This window comes from Enoplosus armatus, chromosome 9 (assembly GCF_043641665.1).
Source record: "Enoplosus armatus isolate fEnoArm2 chromosome 9, fEnoArm2.hap1, whole genome shotgun sequence".
In the NCBI taxonomy this organism is placed as follows: Eukaryota; Metazoa; Chordata; class Actinopteri; order Centrarchiformes; family Enoplosidae; genus Enoplosus; species Enoplosus armatus.
In genome coordinates, this window is record NC_092188.1 from 1,392,451 (window position 1) to 1,411,757 (window position 19,307).

General features: G+C 42.2%; 1 protein-coding gene across 1 annotated transcript; it reads left to right on the plus strand.

The window, feature by feature from the left end:
* The first annotated feature begins 1,974 nt into the window (after positions 1–1,974).
* On the plus strand, positions 1,975–17,446 carry LOC139290816 (NACHT, LRR and PYD domains-containing protein 12-like). The gene is made up of 20 exons (XM_070912679.1): positions 1,975–2,022; positions 3,186–3,320; positions 5,220–5,422; positions 5,590–5,960; positions 6,063–7,342; positions 7,676–7,849; positions 8,386–8,559; positions 9,513–9,689; positions 10,159–10,332; positions 10,884–11,057; positions 11,628–11,801; positions 12,112–12,285; positions 13,210–13,250; positions 13,451–13,506; positions 13,880–13,926; positions 14,235–14,464; positions 14,669–14,934; positions 15,777–15,893; positions 15,974–16,194; positions 16,281–17,446. Exons 2-20 carry the CDS (start codon positions 3,196–3,198, stop codon positions 16,600–16,602), a joined length of 4,500 nt encoding a protein of 1,499 aa, XP_070768780.1. The 5' UTR covers positions 1,975–2,022; positions 3,186–3,195; the 3' UTR covers positions 16,603–17,446.
* The last annotated feature ends 1,861 nt before the right edge of the window (positions 17,447–19,307 follow it).

The following is a 19,307-nucleotide window of genomic DNA, read 5'->3' on the forward strand; positions in this document are numbered from 1 at the left end:
TTGTGCCTATCTAGTCCAACAACAACCATGAAGCATTACCGATGACTGTGCCAGTGGTTTTGCATGTTTTAACCTAATTAAAAAGCCTCCATATTATGTATTGCTGCTGAATTATGGTATTACTACTTTTATTGAAGTAAAGGAACTGAGTATTTTCTCCACAATTGAATATATATATTTGTTTAGCCTGCTGCCACTGCGACCCGGCCCCAGATAAGCAGAAGGAAATGGATGGATGGACGGATGGACACGTCAGGGGATCACCAAAGTCTGTGGGATTTATCGACTCGGGACCTAAATGTCTGCATACAATTTGATGACATTTGATAGTTCAGATATTTCCGTCTGGTGGACAGACCAAACAACATTGCCACCCCTAGAGTGATGCTGCTAGCATAGCTAAAAAAGGTTGACAAACCCAGTCAACCATTCTTTCACCAAGTTCTGGGTCTGGGGTTTCTGGCTTTGGTTAGAACGTTGGACTGTTCTGGACTACAGGAAAAACACACACGGGAAGTAGTCCGGCTTCAGCCGAGAGAGAGGGAGAGAGAGGCCGTTTTTATATAGGAGTTAGCTCATTTTAACTAAATACAGTTAGCTAGTTTTAAGTACTTTATATACAGTTAGCTAGTTTTAACTACTTGATATACCGTTAGCCATTATTAACTACGTACTATACAGTTAGCTAACAGTTAGCTAGTTTTAATTAGGCCTACTTTATATACAGTTAGCTAGTTTTAACTACTTTATATAGGAGTTAGCTAATTCTAACTAAATACAGTTAGCTAGTTTTAAGTACTTTATACACAGTTAGCTAGTTTTAACTACTTGATATACCGTTAGCCAGTATCAACTACTTATTATACAGTTAGCTAGTTTTAACTACTTTATGTAGGAGTTAGCTAATTTTAACTAAATACAGTTAGCTAGTTTTAAGTACTTTACATATAGTTAGCTAGTTTTAACTACTTGATATAGGAGTTAGCTAATTTTAACTAAATACAGCTAGCTAGTTTTAAGTACTTTATACACAGTTAGCTAGTTTTAACTACTTGATATAGGAGTTAGCTAATTTTAACTAAATACAGTTAGCTAGTTTTAAGTACTTTATATAGTTAGCTAGTTTTAACTACTTGATATATCGTTAGCCAGTATTAACTACTTATTATACAGTTAGCTAGTTTTAACTACTTTATGTAGGAGTTAGCTAATTTTAACTAAATACAGTTAGCTAGTTTTAAGTACTTTATATACAGTTAGCTAGTTTTAACTACTTGATATACCGTTAGCCAGTATTAACTACTTATCATACAGTTAGCTAGTTTTAACTACTTTATGTAGGAGTTAGCTAATTTTAACTAAATACAGTTAGCTAGTTTTAAGTACTTTATATAGTTAGCTAGTTTTAACTACTTGATATACCGTTAGCCAGTATCAACTACTTATTATACAGTTAGCTAGTTTTAACTACTTTATGTAGGAGTTAGCTAATTTTAACTAAATACAGTTAGCTAGTTTTAAGTACTTTACATATAGTTAGCTAGTTTTAACTACTTGATATACCGTTAGCCAGTATTAACTACTTATCATACAGTTAGCTAGTTTTAACTACTTTATATAACTTTTTTGGTGAAATATTGGATCATTTTACATGCACCCTGTACCCTTGCACTTGTATTTAGACATTGAAAGTTGTTGTTCATTGTTGCTTTTTATATATATTTATACACTTATCTAATTCATCAACTACTTGGATGTACGTACTTTATAGTTAAATGTTTACTTATGTTATGTTCAGCTTTGTTGTCCTTATTTCTAGCTGTATGTCTATTTCTATCTTTCTGTAAATTGTTCTTGGAACTATGTGAGTCGTATTCCTTGTATACTTTGACTTGATAAGAAGGGAGGAGGAGCAAACAGGGAGGAACCGAAAGTGCAAATGTGACATCTGGCCAGACTCCATTTCAAACATGACAGAGACGAAGAAGGAAACTGCTCAAATCACTGACCGTCTGAGGCAGGGTGAGTGTTAATTCTACTAATATTACTAATACTCTCATTCGCACACTCACGCTTTTTACCGCAAATGCTGCGCCGGAGAGCGCGACATGCGTAAAGGTGCAGATATGCAGTCGAGGCCGTCCGTCTGCAGACGTGAATAAAACCACAGGAACTGCTCCCTTGTTGCCGGTCTTCTGTTTTTCCTGAAACTCCCACGACAAAGATATGCAGTAGAGTAAAGGTGAAGATATGCGGCAGAGTAAAGGTGAAGATATGCAGTAGACAGTAAAGAAACGCAGTAGAGTGCAGTAAAGAAACGCAGTAGAGTACAGTTAAGATATGCAGTAGACAGTAAAGAAACGCAGTAGAGTACAGTAAAGAAATGCAGTAGAATGCAGTTAAGATATGCAGTAGACAGTAAAGAAACGCAGTAGAGTACAGTTAAGATATGCAGTAGAGTACAGTAAAGAAACGCAGTAGAGTACAGTTAAGATATGCAGTAGAGTACAGTAAAGAAACGCAGTAGAGTACAGTAAAGAAACGCAGTAGAGTACAGTTAAGATATGCAGTAGAGTACAGTAAAGAAACGCAGTAGAATGCAGTTAAGATATGCAGTAGAGTACAGTAAAGAAACGCAGTAGAGTACAGTTAAGATATGCAGTAGAGTACAGTAAAGAAACGCAGTAGAGTGCAGTAAAGAAACGCAGTAGAATGCAGTTAAGATATGCAGTAGAGTACAGTTAAGATATGCAGTAGAGTACAGTAAAGATAGTATCAGATTTTGATCTGCTTTATTTCAGCTGATATGAACCCATTAAGATATGGATCAGCCCTGATCCTTTTGTTAGCTGACATCATTATTTCCTCACATTTGGTGTAACGGGGATTCAAGTTCAGTTGCAGTGCCTTTAGTTTAATTGAACTCTTGCTGTGCTCATTGGCATCGTCAGCGACAGTAAATAAACTGCTGTACTGAAATCCTTTTCACACCCCACATGGAGGACTTTGTGTCAGGTTCAGTAAATCAACCTCCAACATGCAGAAACTCTTCTGTAGAAAGAATGTTGAGAACATGCAGATCGAGAAATAAACATTAATAAATATTTGTTGTTATTATCAAATCATGATCCCGTGTCATGTTAATGTTACCTGCTCTCTAATGATAAAACATTTGTTGTTTCCAGACTGAAGAAGATGAGTGATTTGGAGGAAGAGAAGAACGGAGCAGAGTCTGCAGGACCCACCTGTTCTGTGAAGAGTGACTCTTCCAAAGAGAGACCTCCAGACTTCAGTCATGAAGCTGGACCATCAGACTCAAAGTAAGAGACTGTTTCAAAGAGTCATGGGAGACGGTTTACACTGTAAACTGACCTGAAGAAGTCAAATTTTATGTATTTTATATGGGGAGAGGGAATGTGTACAAACAGCTCGCTGATTTATCACTGCAGCAGAGGAGAAAAAGGAGTCTGAAATTTGACGTCTGAGAAAAGCAGGTGTGAAATCTGCAGCGCTGATTCATTGTTTCATAGAAGACACTCTCTGCTAAGCACCACAACACAAGACGAAACAGCAGCAGTTTACTTTTCTGTTTCCTTCTGCCGCTGCTGCTTATTTCTCCTCGCTGTTGATGCAGTCAATGTAATGGTGCAGTGCGGTGTGATATGATTGAAGGAGACAGTAATAACTATTAAGTGGGCCTGTTTACATAAACAATCTTGTCAAAGGGGTTTAAAAGTTATACTAGAAATCTCCCCCAAAGTTCAGCAGCAGAAAACACTCTTTGGCGCTATATTACTTTCCATACATGGGCAACATGTGTCATAACTACCTGTCATCAGATTTTTAGTGGCAATTCATGCAAGTTTGTGGAAATATATCCCCTGCTGGCTTTAAATAAAGAAGCCAAAAGTCATTTTCAGTAAAATCTATGCATTTCAGTCTGTCAGGCTCCGACAGTTGAATTACTTTACTTTATTTAAAGAGGAGGTATTCTGCTCATGTCCAGCTCTATATCTTTATTCTGGGACTCCGCTAGAGCAGCTTTGCATGATCCACAGATCTAATAAGTCCTTATTCATCTTATTGTGGCCCTTCATGCGGCCCCTCAGTTCACCCTCTGTCTGACACAAACCTCCCTAAAAGCCCCCTTTCTTCTGATTGGCCGGCCGCCTCTGAGCCCTGAGCACAGCACGCCGCTGTGGCCGACTACAGTAACTTAGCTTGGAAAATAGAGATATGGGGACTGAATGTGATGGTGTAGGTTGGAAAAACGAAAGATGCTGCTGGAGCGGAGTGTTTCTGGGGACTGGGCCTCACTGATTACTGTACAAAAACACAACTTTAATCACTGATTTTGGTGAAACTCCATCATTTTATGGAGAAAATGTTTTCTGGTTTTCCCTCTGATGTCCTCCGGCTGCTCTGCCTCAACTCTCGGTGATTTAGAGTTTCCTGATGGACAGAAAGTTTTAGAAAGTAACCGCTAACTGCTGTTAACTGTAGCTGCCGTTAGCTCAGTTAGCTCTGAGCACCAGGGGAGTGTTAGTGTTTACGCCGCCAGCACGGGAGCTTTGGACCCCCGGGAGGAGGAGGTTTTCAGTCCCTGACTCTGAGAGTCAGATGGTTAGAGTCAGCTAGCTAAGAGCATAGATATAGATGGCTAAGAGGACTGCTAGATGCACAGCTAACTAGCGAACGGCAGCTACAGTTAACGATGACTTTAGCAACAAGTAAAGCCATCTGTCCATCAAGAAACTACCTACTTTCCTACACTACAGAAAAACCACAACCACAACAGAAAAAGCTCTTTCTGTGAGACACTGACACTGAGCTTTTGGCTCACAGGGATTACTTTTACATACGTTTTCCTCATTATTTGGCAACTTTGGTAACGTTTAATATGAATATCCAACATTGTAACACCATGTAAATGACAGAAAATAAGGAAAAGCATTATAGGTCCTCTTTAAGAAGTCCCATGTTTTGTCACTAACGTGGATGTGTTGGACACCTGTTGGATGATGTTTGTAACTGTGGAAAGCTTGTGTCAGCTTTGCAGCAGCCCTAAGAAACTGCTCACAGAACCAAACATACACGATGTTCTGTCTTTGCAGAGAGCGGCGAGCTTTGTAAACACCATGGAAATAAACTTTTGTGTAGTCAGAGGTGTGTGATTTGACCTGTATGTAGGGAAAGAGATGACTGTGTTATCTCCACAGAGAGAGGAAGAGGAGTCATGTTTCTGTGGAGGAGCAGCCGTCCTGCTGTGCTTTCTGTCAGGACGTCCTGAAAGATCCAGTCTCTACCAGCTGTGGACACTGGATCTGCAGACAATGCATCACCTCATACTGGGACCAGTCTGCTTCATCAGGAGACTCCTCCTGTCCCCAGTGTGCAGGAAGTCGGACCAGCACTATACAAAGTAAGACTGTAGATCTGTCTGCTGATGTCATCATGTCTGAAAACAGGATTCGTGCTTTATATGTTGTACAGCATAACAATCCTTTACTTGTTTTACTGTCGGTAATGAAAATAATCACCAGATTCTCTGATTCTCTTCCTTTAGTCTCAATTCTCCTTCTCTTCCAGGAGATCGTGGTCTGCAGGAGGTTTTAGATGAACATAAGAACAGTCTGAGGAGGAGATGTGAACGTGTGACTGAAGGAACTGATGAAACAGGAAGTGGAACCCTCCTCAACAGGATCTACACTGAGCTCTACATCACAGAGGGACAGAGTGAAGAGGTTAATACCCAACATGAGGTGAGGCAGCTTGAGACGGCTTCCAAGATGGAGACCCTCCATGACGCTCCAATCAAGTGCCACGACATCTTTAAAGCCTTACCTGGCCAAGAGAGACACATCAGAGTGGTTCTGACCAACGGCGTCGCTGGCGTTGGAAAAACCTTCTCAGTGCAGAAGTTCACTCTGGACTGGGCAGAGGGCTCGGAAAACCAAGACGTCAGTCTGGTGGTTCTGCTTTCGTTCAGGGAGCTGAACTTGATCAAAGACCAGCGGTACAGTCTTCTCACGCTGCTCCATGTTTTCCATCCAACATTACAGAAGGTCACAGCAGAGAAGCTCGCTGTCTGTCAACTCTTGTTCATCTTTGACGGCCTGGATGAAAGCAGACTGTCATTGGATTTCCACAACAACGAGGTTGTATATGATGTCACACAGAAGTTGTCAGTCAACGTGCTGCTGACAAACCTCATTGAGGGGAATCTGCTTCCCTCGGCTCTCGTCTGGATAACTTCCAGACCTGCGGCAGCCAATCAGATCCCTCCTACATGTGTCGACAGGGTAACAGAAGTACGAGGCTTCACTGACGCCCAGAAGGAGGAGTACTTCAGGAGGAGATCCAGTGATGAAGAGCGGTCCAGCAGAATCATCTCACACGTCAAGACATCCAGGAGCCTCCACATCATGTGTCAGATCCCAGTCTTCTGCTGGATCACTGCTACAGTTCTGGACCACATGTTGACTACAGACCAGAGAGGAGAGCTGCCCAAGACCCTGACTAACATGTACTCATACTTCCTGCTGGTTCAGACAAAGAGGAAGAAGCAGAAGTATGATGAGGGACATGAGGCAAGTCCACAGGAGCTGACGGAGGCTGACAGGGAGGTTCTTCTGAAGCTGGGGAGGCTGGCGTTTGAACATCTGGAGAAAGGAAACATCATGTTCTACCAAGAAGACCTGGAGCAGTGTGGTCTTGATGTCACAGAGGCCTTGGTGTACTCAGGAGTTTGTACAGAGATCTTCAAAAGAGAGTGTGTGATCTTCCAGAAAACAGTCTACTGCTTTGTTCATCTGAGCATTCAGGAGTTTCTGGCTGCCGTCTACGAGTTCCACTGTTACACCAACAGGAACACAGAGGTACTGGATGTCTTCCTGAGGGAAGCCATGATGAAATCCCTAAGGAGTATAAATGGCCACCTGGACCTGTTTGTCCGCTTCCTTCATGGCCTCTCTCTGGAGTCCAACCACAGACTCTTAGGAGGCCTGCTGGGTCGGACAGACAACAGTCCAGAAATCATCCAGAGAGCCATCAACAACCTGAAGGAGATGACCAGTAATGATATCTCTCCTGACAGAACCATCAATGTCTTCCACTGTCTGATGGAGATGAACGACCACTCCGTCTATCAGGAGATCCAAGAGTTCCTGGAGTCAGACAACAGATCAAAGAAGGAACTCTCTGAGATCCACTGCTCAGCTCTGGCCTACATGCTGCAGATGTCAGAGGAGGTTCTGGATGAGTTGGACCTGGAGAAGTACAACACAACAGTGGAGGGACGACAGAGACTGATTCCAGCTGTGAGGAACTGCAGAAAGGCTCTGTAAGTCCAGATGTGATTAACATTATGATTATAAGTAGATAAGTAGTTTAGTTCTTCAAATAAACACTATAAAATTATTTTTATTCTTAAAATAGGGGTCCACTTGTTTAATGCAAAAGTTATATATCCGTTGTATTTTGGCAGATGTTCTTGAGCTGTTTTCAAAGAAGTATTCTCTTCATTTCATTTCATTTCATTTCTAATTATTCATCATCATATCATTTTACACTTTTTACTTGTATTTGTGTTTTGAATAATCGATTCATCGAGTAATCGTTGCAGCTTTAGTCCCGCCCCTTTAGTTCATATTTTGTAATATATGTGTCATGACAGACTTTCTGGCTGTCGACTCCTAGAGACTCACTGTGAAGTCGTGGCTTCAGCTCTGAAGTCCAACCCCTCCCATCTGAGAGAGCTGGACCTGAGTAACAACATCCTGAACGATTCAGGAGTGAAGCTGCTGTCTGCTGGACTGGAGAGTCCAAACTGCAGACTGGAGACTCTGCGGTCAGTTCACTGTCACTTTTGTATTTTCTTTTGTATATATTCAATTCAAATCCTTGACTGAGGTTTCACATTTTTGGTTCATACATTTTCTGGATTTTGGGAGCACAAATCTGAAGAACTTAGATTTTTTTTTTAGAAATGATATAGGTGGTAGACACCTTTATTTGGCTAACTGAGACTAATGAAGCTTCACATTAGTTTCAGCTGAACTTATTAAGTATGAACAATTGTTTAGTCGTCCAATATGTCTGATTTGATATTGATCCTCTAATTACAGACTTGACTGAGATCAGCAGCATGTTATTAATCTGTGTGACATGAATAGGTGTATGAATGTTGTGCTGACATTTGGATGATGTCTGTAGAAGGCTGACATCATGATGATCCATAATAACGCAATGATAAAATCACTCGACTCACTCTCGAGAAAGCTCATTGATGAGGACATAGTAATATTGAGATTCACACTTAAAACCTGAACACATCTGATTGGATTATAAATGGATTTTTATCTTTATCATGTATTCTTTATTCAGATTGAGTTCCTGCTGGTTGTCAGGGATCAGCTGTGCTTCTCTGGCCTCAGTTCTGAGGTCCAACTCCTCCCACCTGAGAGAGCTGGACCTGAGTAACAACATCCTGCAGGATTCAGGAGTGAAGCTGCTATCTGCTGGACTGGAGAGTCCAAACTGCAGACTGGAGACTCTGCGGTCAGTTCACTGTCACTTTTGTCGTTTTCTTTTGTATATATTCAATTCAAATCTGTGACTGAGGTTTCACATTTGTGGTTCATACTTTCTTCTGGATTTTTGGAGCACAAATATGAAGAAATGTTATGTCTTTCCAAATGGCTGAACATTTGGTAGACTAACAGAAAGTAGAGAACAGGAAGATTTTTCAGCTTCTTCAGCTCAGTCAGTGAAGGTGATGTCAGTACTGATGAGGCTGTAGAGTGTGAGAGGGATATGAACGGGGTTGTTGAGGATGGGATGATAGCAGATAAAAACAGGCTGCAGAGAGCTTGAGCTTCTGTGTAAACAGAGAGAGATAGCTTAGCACTCTTCACAAACAACTGTTGCACCATCACATTTCAGAATTATATGTTTTTGAGGTTCCTAGTTATTCTTGACAACAGGCCTAACTGTTGCTCTGTTTTCATGTCAGCATTGCTTAATTATTGAAGCCACAGACTTTTAGATTGCAACAAAAACCAAATAAGTAGTCTGCTCCAGAAACATGTTTGTCTTAAAGTACGAGTCTATCTCAATACCATACTCACATACCCATATGTACATTCAAAGAGTTATTGGTCTGTAATCATTCCTTCTGTTTATACTGTCTGTGGAGCAATCCTCTTATAACCTGACTCCAATGTTACGACAAAAATCCTCAGTCTTATGTGTAAAAATCACATCAGATCATTTGGTACTAAATAGTGTGTAACTTTGGTAAACACCCACTTTAACTGGCTAACTCGACTGCTGAAGCTTCACATTAGTTTCAGCTGAACTTATGAACTCACGAAGTATGAACAGCTGTTTAGTCCAATATGTCTGATTTGATATATTAGGACACAGTAATATTGAGCTATACATTTAAAACCTGAACACATCTGATTGAATTGTAACTTGAGTTTTATCTTCATCATTTATTCTTTATTCAGATTGAAGGGCTGCGTTTTGTCAGAGATCAGCTGTGCTTCTCTGGCCTCAGCTCTGAAGTCCAACCCCTCCCATCTGAGAGAGCTGGAGCTGAGTGTCAACAACGAGCTGCAGGATTCAGGAGTGAAGCTGCTGTGTGGTTTTCTGGAGAGTCCAGACTGTAGACTGGAGACTCTGAGGTCAGTTCACTGACTCTCTGTTACTATTGTAGATTTTTCTTGAATTAAATTTAGTCTGTAATCACAAATGACTTCTGTTTCTTAAAGAAACTGTAACACAGAACACATGATGGTGCCGCAGATGGCTGCCTCTGCTTTGTCTTGTTTTGCTGTAGTACCTGACTCTCACCAGAGAAGAGATCATAAACATCAGGGAAACAACTCCAGTGGATTGATTCCACTGATCAGTGATATTGATCCTTCAGAGCAGACACACACACACACACACACACACACACGTTTGGATGATGTCTGTAGAAGGCTGACATCATGATGATCCACAATAACACAATGACAAAGTTACTCTACAACCTTTAGGGAAAAGCTCATTGATTAGGACACAGTAATGTTGAGCTGCACATTTAAAACCTGAACACATCTGATTGGATTATAAATGGATTTTTATCTTCATCATTTATTCTTCATTCAGATTGAGTTCCTGCTGGTTGTCAGGGATCAGCTGTGCTTCTCTGGCCTCAGCTCTGAAGTCCAACCCCTCCCACCTGAGAGAGCTGGAGCTGGACTACAACGAGCTGCAGGATTCAGGAGTGAAGCTGCTGTGTGGTTTTCTGGAGAGTCCACATTGTAGACTGGAGACTCTGAGGTCAGTTCACTGACTCTCTGTCACTATTGCAGATCTTATAGGTTTGTGCCGCAGATGGCTGCCTCTGCTTTGTCTTGTTTTGTTTGTTAATTCAGTGTTTTGCTGTAGTACCTGACTCTCACCAGAGAAGAGATCATAAACATCAGGGAAACAACTCCAGTGGATTCATTCCACTGATCAGTGATATTGATCCTTCAGAGCAGACACACGCACACACACACACGCACACACACACACACACACACACACACACACACACACAAACACACACACGCACACACACACACACACACACACACACACACACACACACACACACACACACACAAACACACACACGCACACACACACACACACACACATTTGGATGATGTCTGTGGAAGGCTGACATCATGATGATCCACAATAACACAATGACAAAGTTACTCTACAACTTTTAGAGAAAGCTCATTGATTAGGACACAGTAATGTTGAGCTGCACATTTAAAACCTGAACACATCTGATTGGATTATAAATGGATTTTTATCTTCATCATTTATTCTTTATTCAGATTGAGGGGCTGCAGTTTGTCAAAGCTCAGCTGTGCTGCTCTGGTCTCAGCTCTGAAGTCCAACCCCTCCCACCTGAGAGAGCTGGAGCTGAGTGACAACAAGCTGCAGGATTCAGGAGTGAAGCTGCTATCTGCTGGACTGGAGAGTCCACATTGTAGACTGGAGACTCTGAGGTGACACCGTGTTTTACTTCTGTGCTGAGATTAATATGATGTGAAAGTTGTGGTGACACTAAACTGCAGCTTATACTGACTCAATAGTTTAAACTGAAGATGCTTTGATTTCATGACTCCACTATTCTGGAAGGAAATATTGTGGATGTCTTTTGTTCACATTTCCCCAAAATTCATCTTGACATATTTGTCCTCTTTGTAAACTTTGGGATCTTGAGTGGAATCTTAAATCAGTTTCTGTGGGTTTTTATTTGTGTTTGGCTGCACAACATGAGTTTGTATAGATGGAGCCACTGGTGGAGCTGGCAGAGTTTAAGAGGTGAAGTCACTGCGTCTTTATTGAAGCAGCAGCACGTTGTCATTAATATTAATGAGAGCTCTGTTTCACTTTTTGTATTTGACAGCTTTGAACCTGCATCCTGTTGGGTTCAGGTGTTTGGAGTTTCCACTTTCTAAACTTCTACATTTTAAACCTTCTTCAGCTTCGAACAGATTATTAAATGATTTAATTTGAATTATTTCAAGCAGGAACATTGTCTTCTAAAGTGACATCATTTATTCTTTATTCAGATTGAGTTCCTGCAGCTTGTCAGAGATCAGCTGTGCTTCTCTGGCCTCAGCTCTGAAGTCCAACCCCTCCCACCTGAGAGAGCTGGAGCTGAGTGACAACAAGCTGCAGGATTCAGGAGTGAAGCTGCTGTGTGGTTTTCTGGAGAGTCCACATTGTAGACTGGAGACTCTGAGGTCAGTTCACTGACTCTCTGTTACTGTTGTAGATCTTATAGGTTTAATTAACAATGTAAATACAAACTTACATCCATGAAGCTGATGGTGCCGCAGATGGCTGCCTCTGCTTTGTCTTGTTTTGGATGATGTCTGTAGAAGGCTGACATCATGATGATCCACAATAACACAATGACAAAGTTACTCTACAACCTTTAGGGAAAAGCTCATTGATTAGGACACAGTAATGTTGAGCTGCACATTTAAAACCTGAACACATCTGATTGGATTATAAATGGATTTTTATCTTCATCATTTATTCTTTATTCAGATTGAGTTCCTGCAGGTTGTCAGGGATCAGCTGTGCTTCTCTGGCCTCAGCTCTGAAGTCCAACCCCTCCCACCTGAGAGAGCTGGAGCTGGACTACAACGAGCTGCAGGATTCAGGAGTGAAGCTGCTCTCTTATCATGTGGAGAGTCCACACTGTAGACTGGAGACCCTGAGGTCAGTAGGGGGCCTGACTTAGTCCGTGCTGGCAGTATTATATATTATAATGTGTTTGTGTGTAAGCACCCCAGCCGACCAGTAGGAGCAACAAGGATGAGAACCAACTGTACAGAAGTACCTGTGCTGGGCATATGATGAGATAGAACTGCGAATATAAAATATGAACTGGTTAATGGTAAGGATCATAAATATGTATGAGAATAGAGGTGCGTCTCCTGGGAATTGAGGTGCTGTTAACTCTGATGCTCCAAGGGCCTGGCTGAAGGCTTTCCACACTTGCGATATGAACTGGGGGCCCCAATTGGACACGATGTCCGTGGGGATTCCATGGAGGCGAAACACATGATGCTGATGGCTGAGGCTGATGAGAGGGAGATGGTTGGGGATGGGGATCCGGCATGTGCAGGGGGTAACGACGGAGATGAGGAGTTGAGAGGAATGAGAGAAGCTGGGCTGGTAGAGTGGTGGGCTGGCAGGCAACAGACAGACATGCTGGAGATGATAGATAGATGACAGAGAAGGCAGGTTAGTACACGAGAAAACACTAGGCAATAGGTTGCTACTGAGTATATTAACGGCCTGAAGCGTTACTACCACTGAGGTCGAAACCACAATCTGGCGATGAGTGGATGAAAGACCAGGGTAGATATACTGCAGGCTTTGTCTCTTTTTTGTCAGTCTTCCACAAACAATAAAATGCATGCTGGCAATGAAATGGTTTACAGTGTTTTTTGGGGATCTAGACTAATGACTAGTTAGGGCACAGAACATGAATGTTGGCAGTCAGTTGTAGTGTTTGTGGTGAAGATATGATGCACTGCAAAGCGTTCGATCAGTTGGCTCTGAAGCTGGCCAACTCAAAGACCAAACAATTATTTTAAACTTGATCTGTAACTTCTGGGATTGTGTTCATCCCTACAGGACCGATAACAAGTGGATCACAGCTGAGAAACACCAAAAATGTGAGTATTGGAACAATGTTCCCCATTCATCAAGCCATTGTACATTAAAATGAGCACGTGCTTATTGTACAACAAAGATATTTTTCAACTCCATTTGGAGCTATAAAGTCCCATCTGTTTGAAACATATTCAATAATTTTGGCTTCTAATGTTTCCCACCCCATTCAAGTTCTTTCTCTTTCACTTCTTCTCTCCATCAGATGACTGCGATGTCAAACTGGACGTGAAAGAAAACCTGCCTGAGGACGACAAAAAGGTGAGAAAGGAGCAGCTGAACTCCAGTATGAACCATGAATGACTCTACTTCGGAAAAAATGTAATGTGTCACAATTGCAAACTATGGATCAGTCAAACAAAATAGTTGCAAGAGAAGAAGTTATAGTCTGCGCGCTGCCTGTTTTACTTTAGCATGACCAACAGGAGGCACCGTAGCACATAAAAAATGAACACAATCTAATAAGCACTCAATTATAAGAACAGAAAACACTGCAGAAAATGTTGTAATAGAAGAAGTTAATAGTGTGGAACGAAGACTCTATGACATCCACTACTTTCTAAACTTGAACTGAGCTCTAGTGACTAGCAGTACCAGGATCAGTCTGGAATAACTTTGTCTTTCTTAATTCCAGGCTCCATTATCCTTCTCACCTGAGCAGACAACTGAATCTTCATACAGGTAATCATAAAAAAAAACACATTTCGTGGTTCGTCGAGTTGTGATTCTACACAGGAGTCTGCTGACTGTGGTGAGGCTGAACAGTCACAACACCCCCGGCAGTCGCAGCGGGGTGGACCTGGACCCTCATTTATGAAACTGTGTGTAGAATCCATCTAGAAATAATCACTGAAGAGCCTTAAAGAACTAAAGCGTATTACATCCCAACCAACAGCCAGAGTGGATGTTATCATGTCTTACACCTGCTGCACATCAGATCACGTGACTGACAGGCCAACACATGCTTGTCCTATTAATTCGGCCTACAGTGTGTCCTACAGGTTCAGGTGTCCGGGTCCAGGTGTGTTCCAGTGTACTTTGACCGGACTGGTGTTTGGTATGGCTCAGGAGGCGGAGCTGCTGTACAGAATCATCCAATGGGATGAGAGCCTCCTCCAATCAGCTGGCAAGATGGCCGCAGGGCCGCTGTTCAAAATCAAGTGTTCTGAGGACGCTGCCGTCCGTCAGCTCCACCTCCCACACTGTGAAACAAAGGAGGGTAAACACATTGCTGTTACAAAGATTTGGATTAATGTTTCGTACCTCAGTTTATGCATAATGCACACATCCAGAGTGATCACATGTGGGACGGGAAAATAATAATGCATTAAGAAAAAATTAACTGCTCCAGAGTTAAAGACAATAGATTCATTTGAACTCACTGAACTCCAACAGTTACGTTCAGCAGCTCTTTCTGTCACAGCGCTGCTTGTTGATGGCCTGTTGTCTGTCGTCCACATCTCTGATGATGGAATGAGCGTCTTGGAGCCGCTGGAGATCACAGACACTCATGTGGTTGTGAAGGTCCCTCACCTCTCCGCCTTTGGCCTGGTCTGGGACGCCATTAAAAGGTGGCTGTACATCTCACTGCCAATAAATGGCCAAGTTCTGCTGTTCCTCCGACCTCCGTACACAAGCCATCAAGCGCTCGATGTATTTGTGCTGCAGGACAACATCCCTGTGAATGAGGTAAAGCTCTCTGTCGTCATGTGTTCCATGTGTGATACTTCCACCAGGTGGCGCAAATAGTAAACAGTAGGCTAAATTAGTCTGAAATGAAATGCCACGTATTCTAAAAGATAACACCTTAGTGATCTATGTAAACTTAGTTATTCAGTGAAAAAGACTTCCTGAGATGAGCCTCAAAGGCAGAGTACATGTTATTAAAATGAACATACTTCTAAGACTTCCTCAGATGTTCCTCACTCCCTTCTTAAGAAATACAATGATGTAGTTTGTGGACTAGCTTAGTTCCAAGAATTAAAAGAACAAAGACAGGAGGTTTACGGATTCTGGATTTGCATTTGTTTTGTTTGGCTTCCCAAATGAAACCATTGTTTCACTTGGTTGGAGGATGTGAATCGCCCCCCATATTCAGTCTGAAATGTTTCACCCTGCATTACCAATAGAAATGTGAGAAACTACACAAACGACCCAGTTATAATACAGTCGGTTCAGATATGGAGAAAAACGTTCCTGTTAGCTATGTTCAGTCCCACGTTAACATTTGTTCAAGACAACCTCGGTTTTAAACCATCGGCTCAAAAAGGCAAAAAGATCTGAATGATGATCTGTATGATGATGAAATAATTGTGACTTTCCAACTGTTTTCAGATATTCACACCTGCCTCATGTCATCTGGTCACAGTTCAGTGGATCTCTGAGGAGTTTCAATAACTTTAACTCCTCATAATTCTGTCTGTTTTTATTTGATTGTGATTCTCGTCTCTCTGTAAAGCACTTTGTTCTTAAATGTGCTCTATAAATGATATTGACTTGACTATCTGAGAATAAACTCCTTGTTGCTGAAGGTTGCCGCCCAACAAGGAGACGCCGAGCTCGTCAGGATCTCTTCCGACTGTCATCTCAGCTTTGGTCGAAGTTACAGTGTCTGCTGTGAGCCTGAGGGCTTCACGATACAGCCCGACGTGAGTCACACTTCCAGTGGTTATAAACAGAATCATCGTGAGGAAAGCTTTGAAAGTGACGTGCTGCTTCTGGTTTTCAGCGTGTAGCGTTTCACCCAAAGTGTGGACCAAACTTCTTTCCAACATTTGAAGTTTTCCTGACTACGAACCCACAGAAGGTGACTTTGGTGGTCCAGGACCAAGAGAGGACGGAAGTCTGGAAACGTGAAGTGTATCTGACAGGTAAAGGCTTCACCCTCCTGCAGCAGCACTCCAGTGATATGATGCAAAAGAGCAGACTAGATATGCAGCCGAGTCAAGCGTTTAACTCACAGTGTGTGACTGTGAACAACATCAACAATGTCTTACAGAGCAGATATGTGTGTCTAAAAGATCTCTGTTTGAAAGTCTTCCCCCTGGTTATCTTCCAGGTCCAAGAAGGGAAACTCCACAGAGGAATGTTCCAGCTGACGAGAGGTTGTTCTCAGTTCGGTCACAGTTTCTAGAAAGAGTGACTGAACCTGTTCTGAACCAGCTTCTGGATAAACTTCTTGAGCATCACATTATAAATGATGATGAAATGCAGTCGGCCAAAGCAAAAGCCAAAGCAGAAAAAGCACGAGACGTGATCGACATGCCGCGAAGAAAGGGACCGGGGCCCAGCTCGGTTCTGATCGCCGCCCTCTGTGACGTGGATCCATGTCTCTCCGGCGTGCTGGACTTAAGATGAAGTAAGAAACTGGAGTGTGATGATGATAAATCTCTGAAACACGCTCGGGTGTTAAACAGTAGCTGATGGGGAAATGCAAATGTTTGGAGGACAAGGAGTTTGAACCACGGCTGAGGCCTCGATGGGGATCAACGCTGTTCGGTCCCACGTGCCAAGTGTTAGCCAGGGCCTTTTCCTTTTGTCTTTAGCCACGGGTCTTTTTTTTACTGCCAGATTATTTAATATGAGTATGAATTATAAGCTCACACAATCACTATAAATACAAGCTATTCTTGCTCCAAATTTCTAGCTCAGAGACTTTTCAGACCCTCTTTGTGATTTCTAAAAAGTGACTAGCGACAAATCTAGCGAGTTCTTCAGACCATCAGGGGGGTGAGAAACATGTAGAAATCTATCATATTGTAATGTATTCCCCTGCATGCTGCTCAGCAGGCAGGAGGGACGATGAGTTACTATGGTTACAGGGACGCTCTGTGTTTTCCCACCCTCCTCACACATCTACCACCCATATATATCAACTGGTATGTGTTCGTCTTCATGCTGCCATCACAAAGGTTTACTGTGATGCACTAATATACTAATTAGAGGCAGATTCCTGGTATGTTCAGGTTATTCTGCCTGTGCAGAATCATGACTGTGATATACAAGTACATGCAGTGAAACTCGTGACCTCTAATTCCTTTAAATGTGACAACATATTAATAAAAGTCAATCACATAAATAATATATTTCGTAGCCTAATAACAGAGTGTGTGTGTGTGTGTGTTATAGGGAACAAGATGTGCTTCTAGTTGTCCTTTATTACTGATATTACTCTCTAATAAACCGTGCAGTGGGTAAGTCACTCAGGTCATTCTCCTGTGCTTTGTTCCCACCCGGCCTACCGGAGTTATGCTGTGTGTCGCTGATTAAAAAGGGCCTTAAAAAGGTATTAAATTTAACTTCAGGATTCCTGCGTGCACTCTGGAGAACCATCACCTTAGAGTGAAGTATGGAAACTACTTTTTACAGGAATTTATTCTGGATTTACCCAAATTGAAGACGATGTGGTCAAATCTCAAATGAAGGGAGGGGGAGGAGAAGAGGGGAGGAAGGGAGGAGAAAACAGGAGTGTTTCAGCCACTAGATGGCGGCAGAACATCACTGGTGGACAAAGGAGCTGCAGCATCGGGCAGATGCGTCCTCTGGGCACCGTGGACATCATGTCATGGCGATCTATAATAATAGTTGTGAAGACGTGTCACAAGAAAACTAAAATGTGAACTTAGCATCAGAATCACCTCTTTTAAACTCTATGAGTCCAGTTTGTTCAGCAGGCTCAGGGTTCAGGACTCTCAGACTGGACTGGTGGACCCCTTTAAAGCCCATCTCTCTCTGTTGCCTCCTTCTCATTTGGCACTAATCACCCCCCATACAGCCTCGTATTTCTCCTACTGTGCAGTTTACAGCTCATTGTTGCTTCTATAAAGAAACGTGTAACAGAAATACTGATGTTGATATCAGGTCGAGTGAAACTTTAAACTTCAGTGTGTGAACCCACAGAAAGACAATATGAACGTGGGGATAGGGTGTGGTCAACCCTCATACACCTCCCTCTCTCCTCCTCCCCCCTCCTCCTCCTCCTCCTGCTGCGTGTCAGTAATCACCTCTCATACCTTCACCGCTCTATTTTAAACCCGCACCGCGAACCGCACGGAGCGCGGGGCCGAGCTGCCTCCTCCCGCCGTCTCTCTGATCTCACGCGGAGACTTGGGAAACGTAAAACTTTCTTCCTCGTTTTTATCATCATGTGATCATTTCTAGAAGAACCGAACGTGCGTTAGACAGGTAAGACAGTGAGACAGGTAAGACTCTGCGCTCTGTTGTTCTGATGGAACAGCTGTTCGTCTGTAGCTCTCACTGCACGACACAAACAGACGCGTTCAAGGTCCTTAATAGTAATATTCATTAGTGTTGATTAGAAATGGTCGTTGTATTGGATGTGAAGACAGAAACACTTTCCAAAATAAAGCAACGAAATAGTTTGAAAACATCATTTGAACATAAAAGGGATTTTATTTGTCTTCTCTCCTTTTAGAACATAAATCACGTCACATATTCAAGTCCAATAAACTTTAACACAAAGACAAGGAGTTTAATTACATGAAAAACATCATTTCATCAGACCACAGACACACAAAGAGTTTTCACTGATATGATCTATTCCTGTCTGTGACAAAACATCTGTGTCTGTCAGATTCTGGTTGTTAACAAATGAAGAAGTTCCCTTCAACATGTCTTCAGTGTTTCTTCATTCCTCAGATCTTTTTTCTACAATTAACTGGTTGCTGAAAACTTAGTATTGAATGTAATTTTCCTGAAATGGAGTCAAGCTGTTTCTGACATCTTCACTACATAACAGTTCATACACCTCAGGGACGTCCTGGGTCCCAAGTCTTATTTTACTGGAGGTGGAATTCAAGCCTGTTTCACTTGATGTAAAATGTGTCTGAAGGGACATCGCTGATGTCTGTATGGCCTTTATCAGGTAGTTCAGTGTAGAGGGGGGGGGGAGAGACAGTAAAGACAGCTGAGACACCTCGAGTCTTTAGTCCACCTGGAAGAGTGAGATGAGAAGATTGAACAAATGAGATACAGCATTAGTTAGTTATCCCTCTTATCCCTCCTCTGTCAGCCCTCTGCTGTCGACTGTCTCATAAAAACAA

Excerpts from the sequence above, each read along its gene's own strand:
- LOC139290816 (XM_070912679.1), top strand. The coding sequence starts at position 3,196 with ATGAGTGATTTGGAGGAAGAGAAGAACGGAGCAGAGTCTGCAGGACCC. Across the intron at positions 12,286-13,209 it reads TGTAGACTGGAGACCCTGAG|GACCGATAACAAGTGGATCA; the intron begins GTCAGTAGGGGG and ends TCATCCCTACAG. Across the intron at positions 13,251-13,450 it reads AGCTGAGAAACACCAAAAAT|ATGACTGCGATGTCAAACTG; the intron begins GTGAGTATTGGA and ends TCTCTCCATCAG.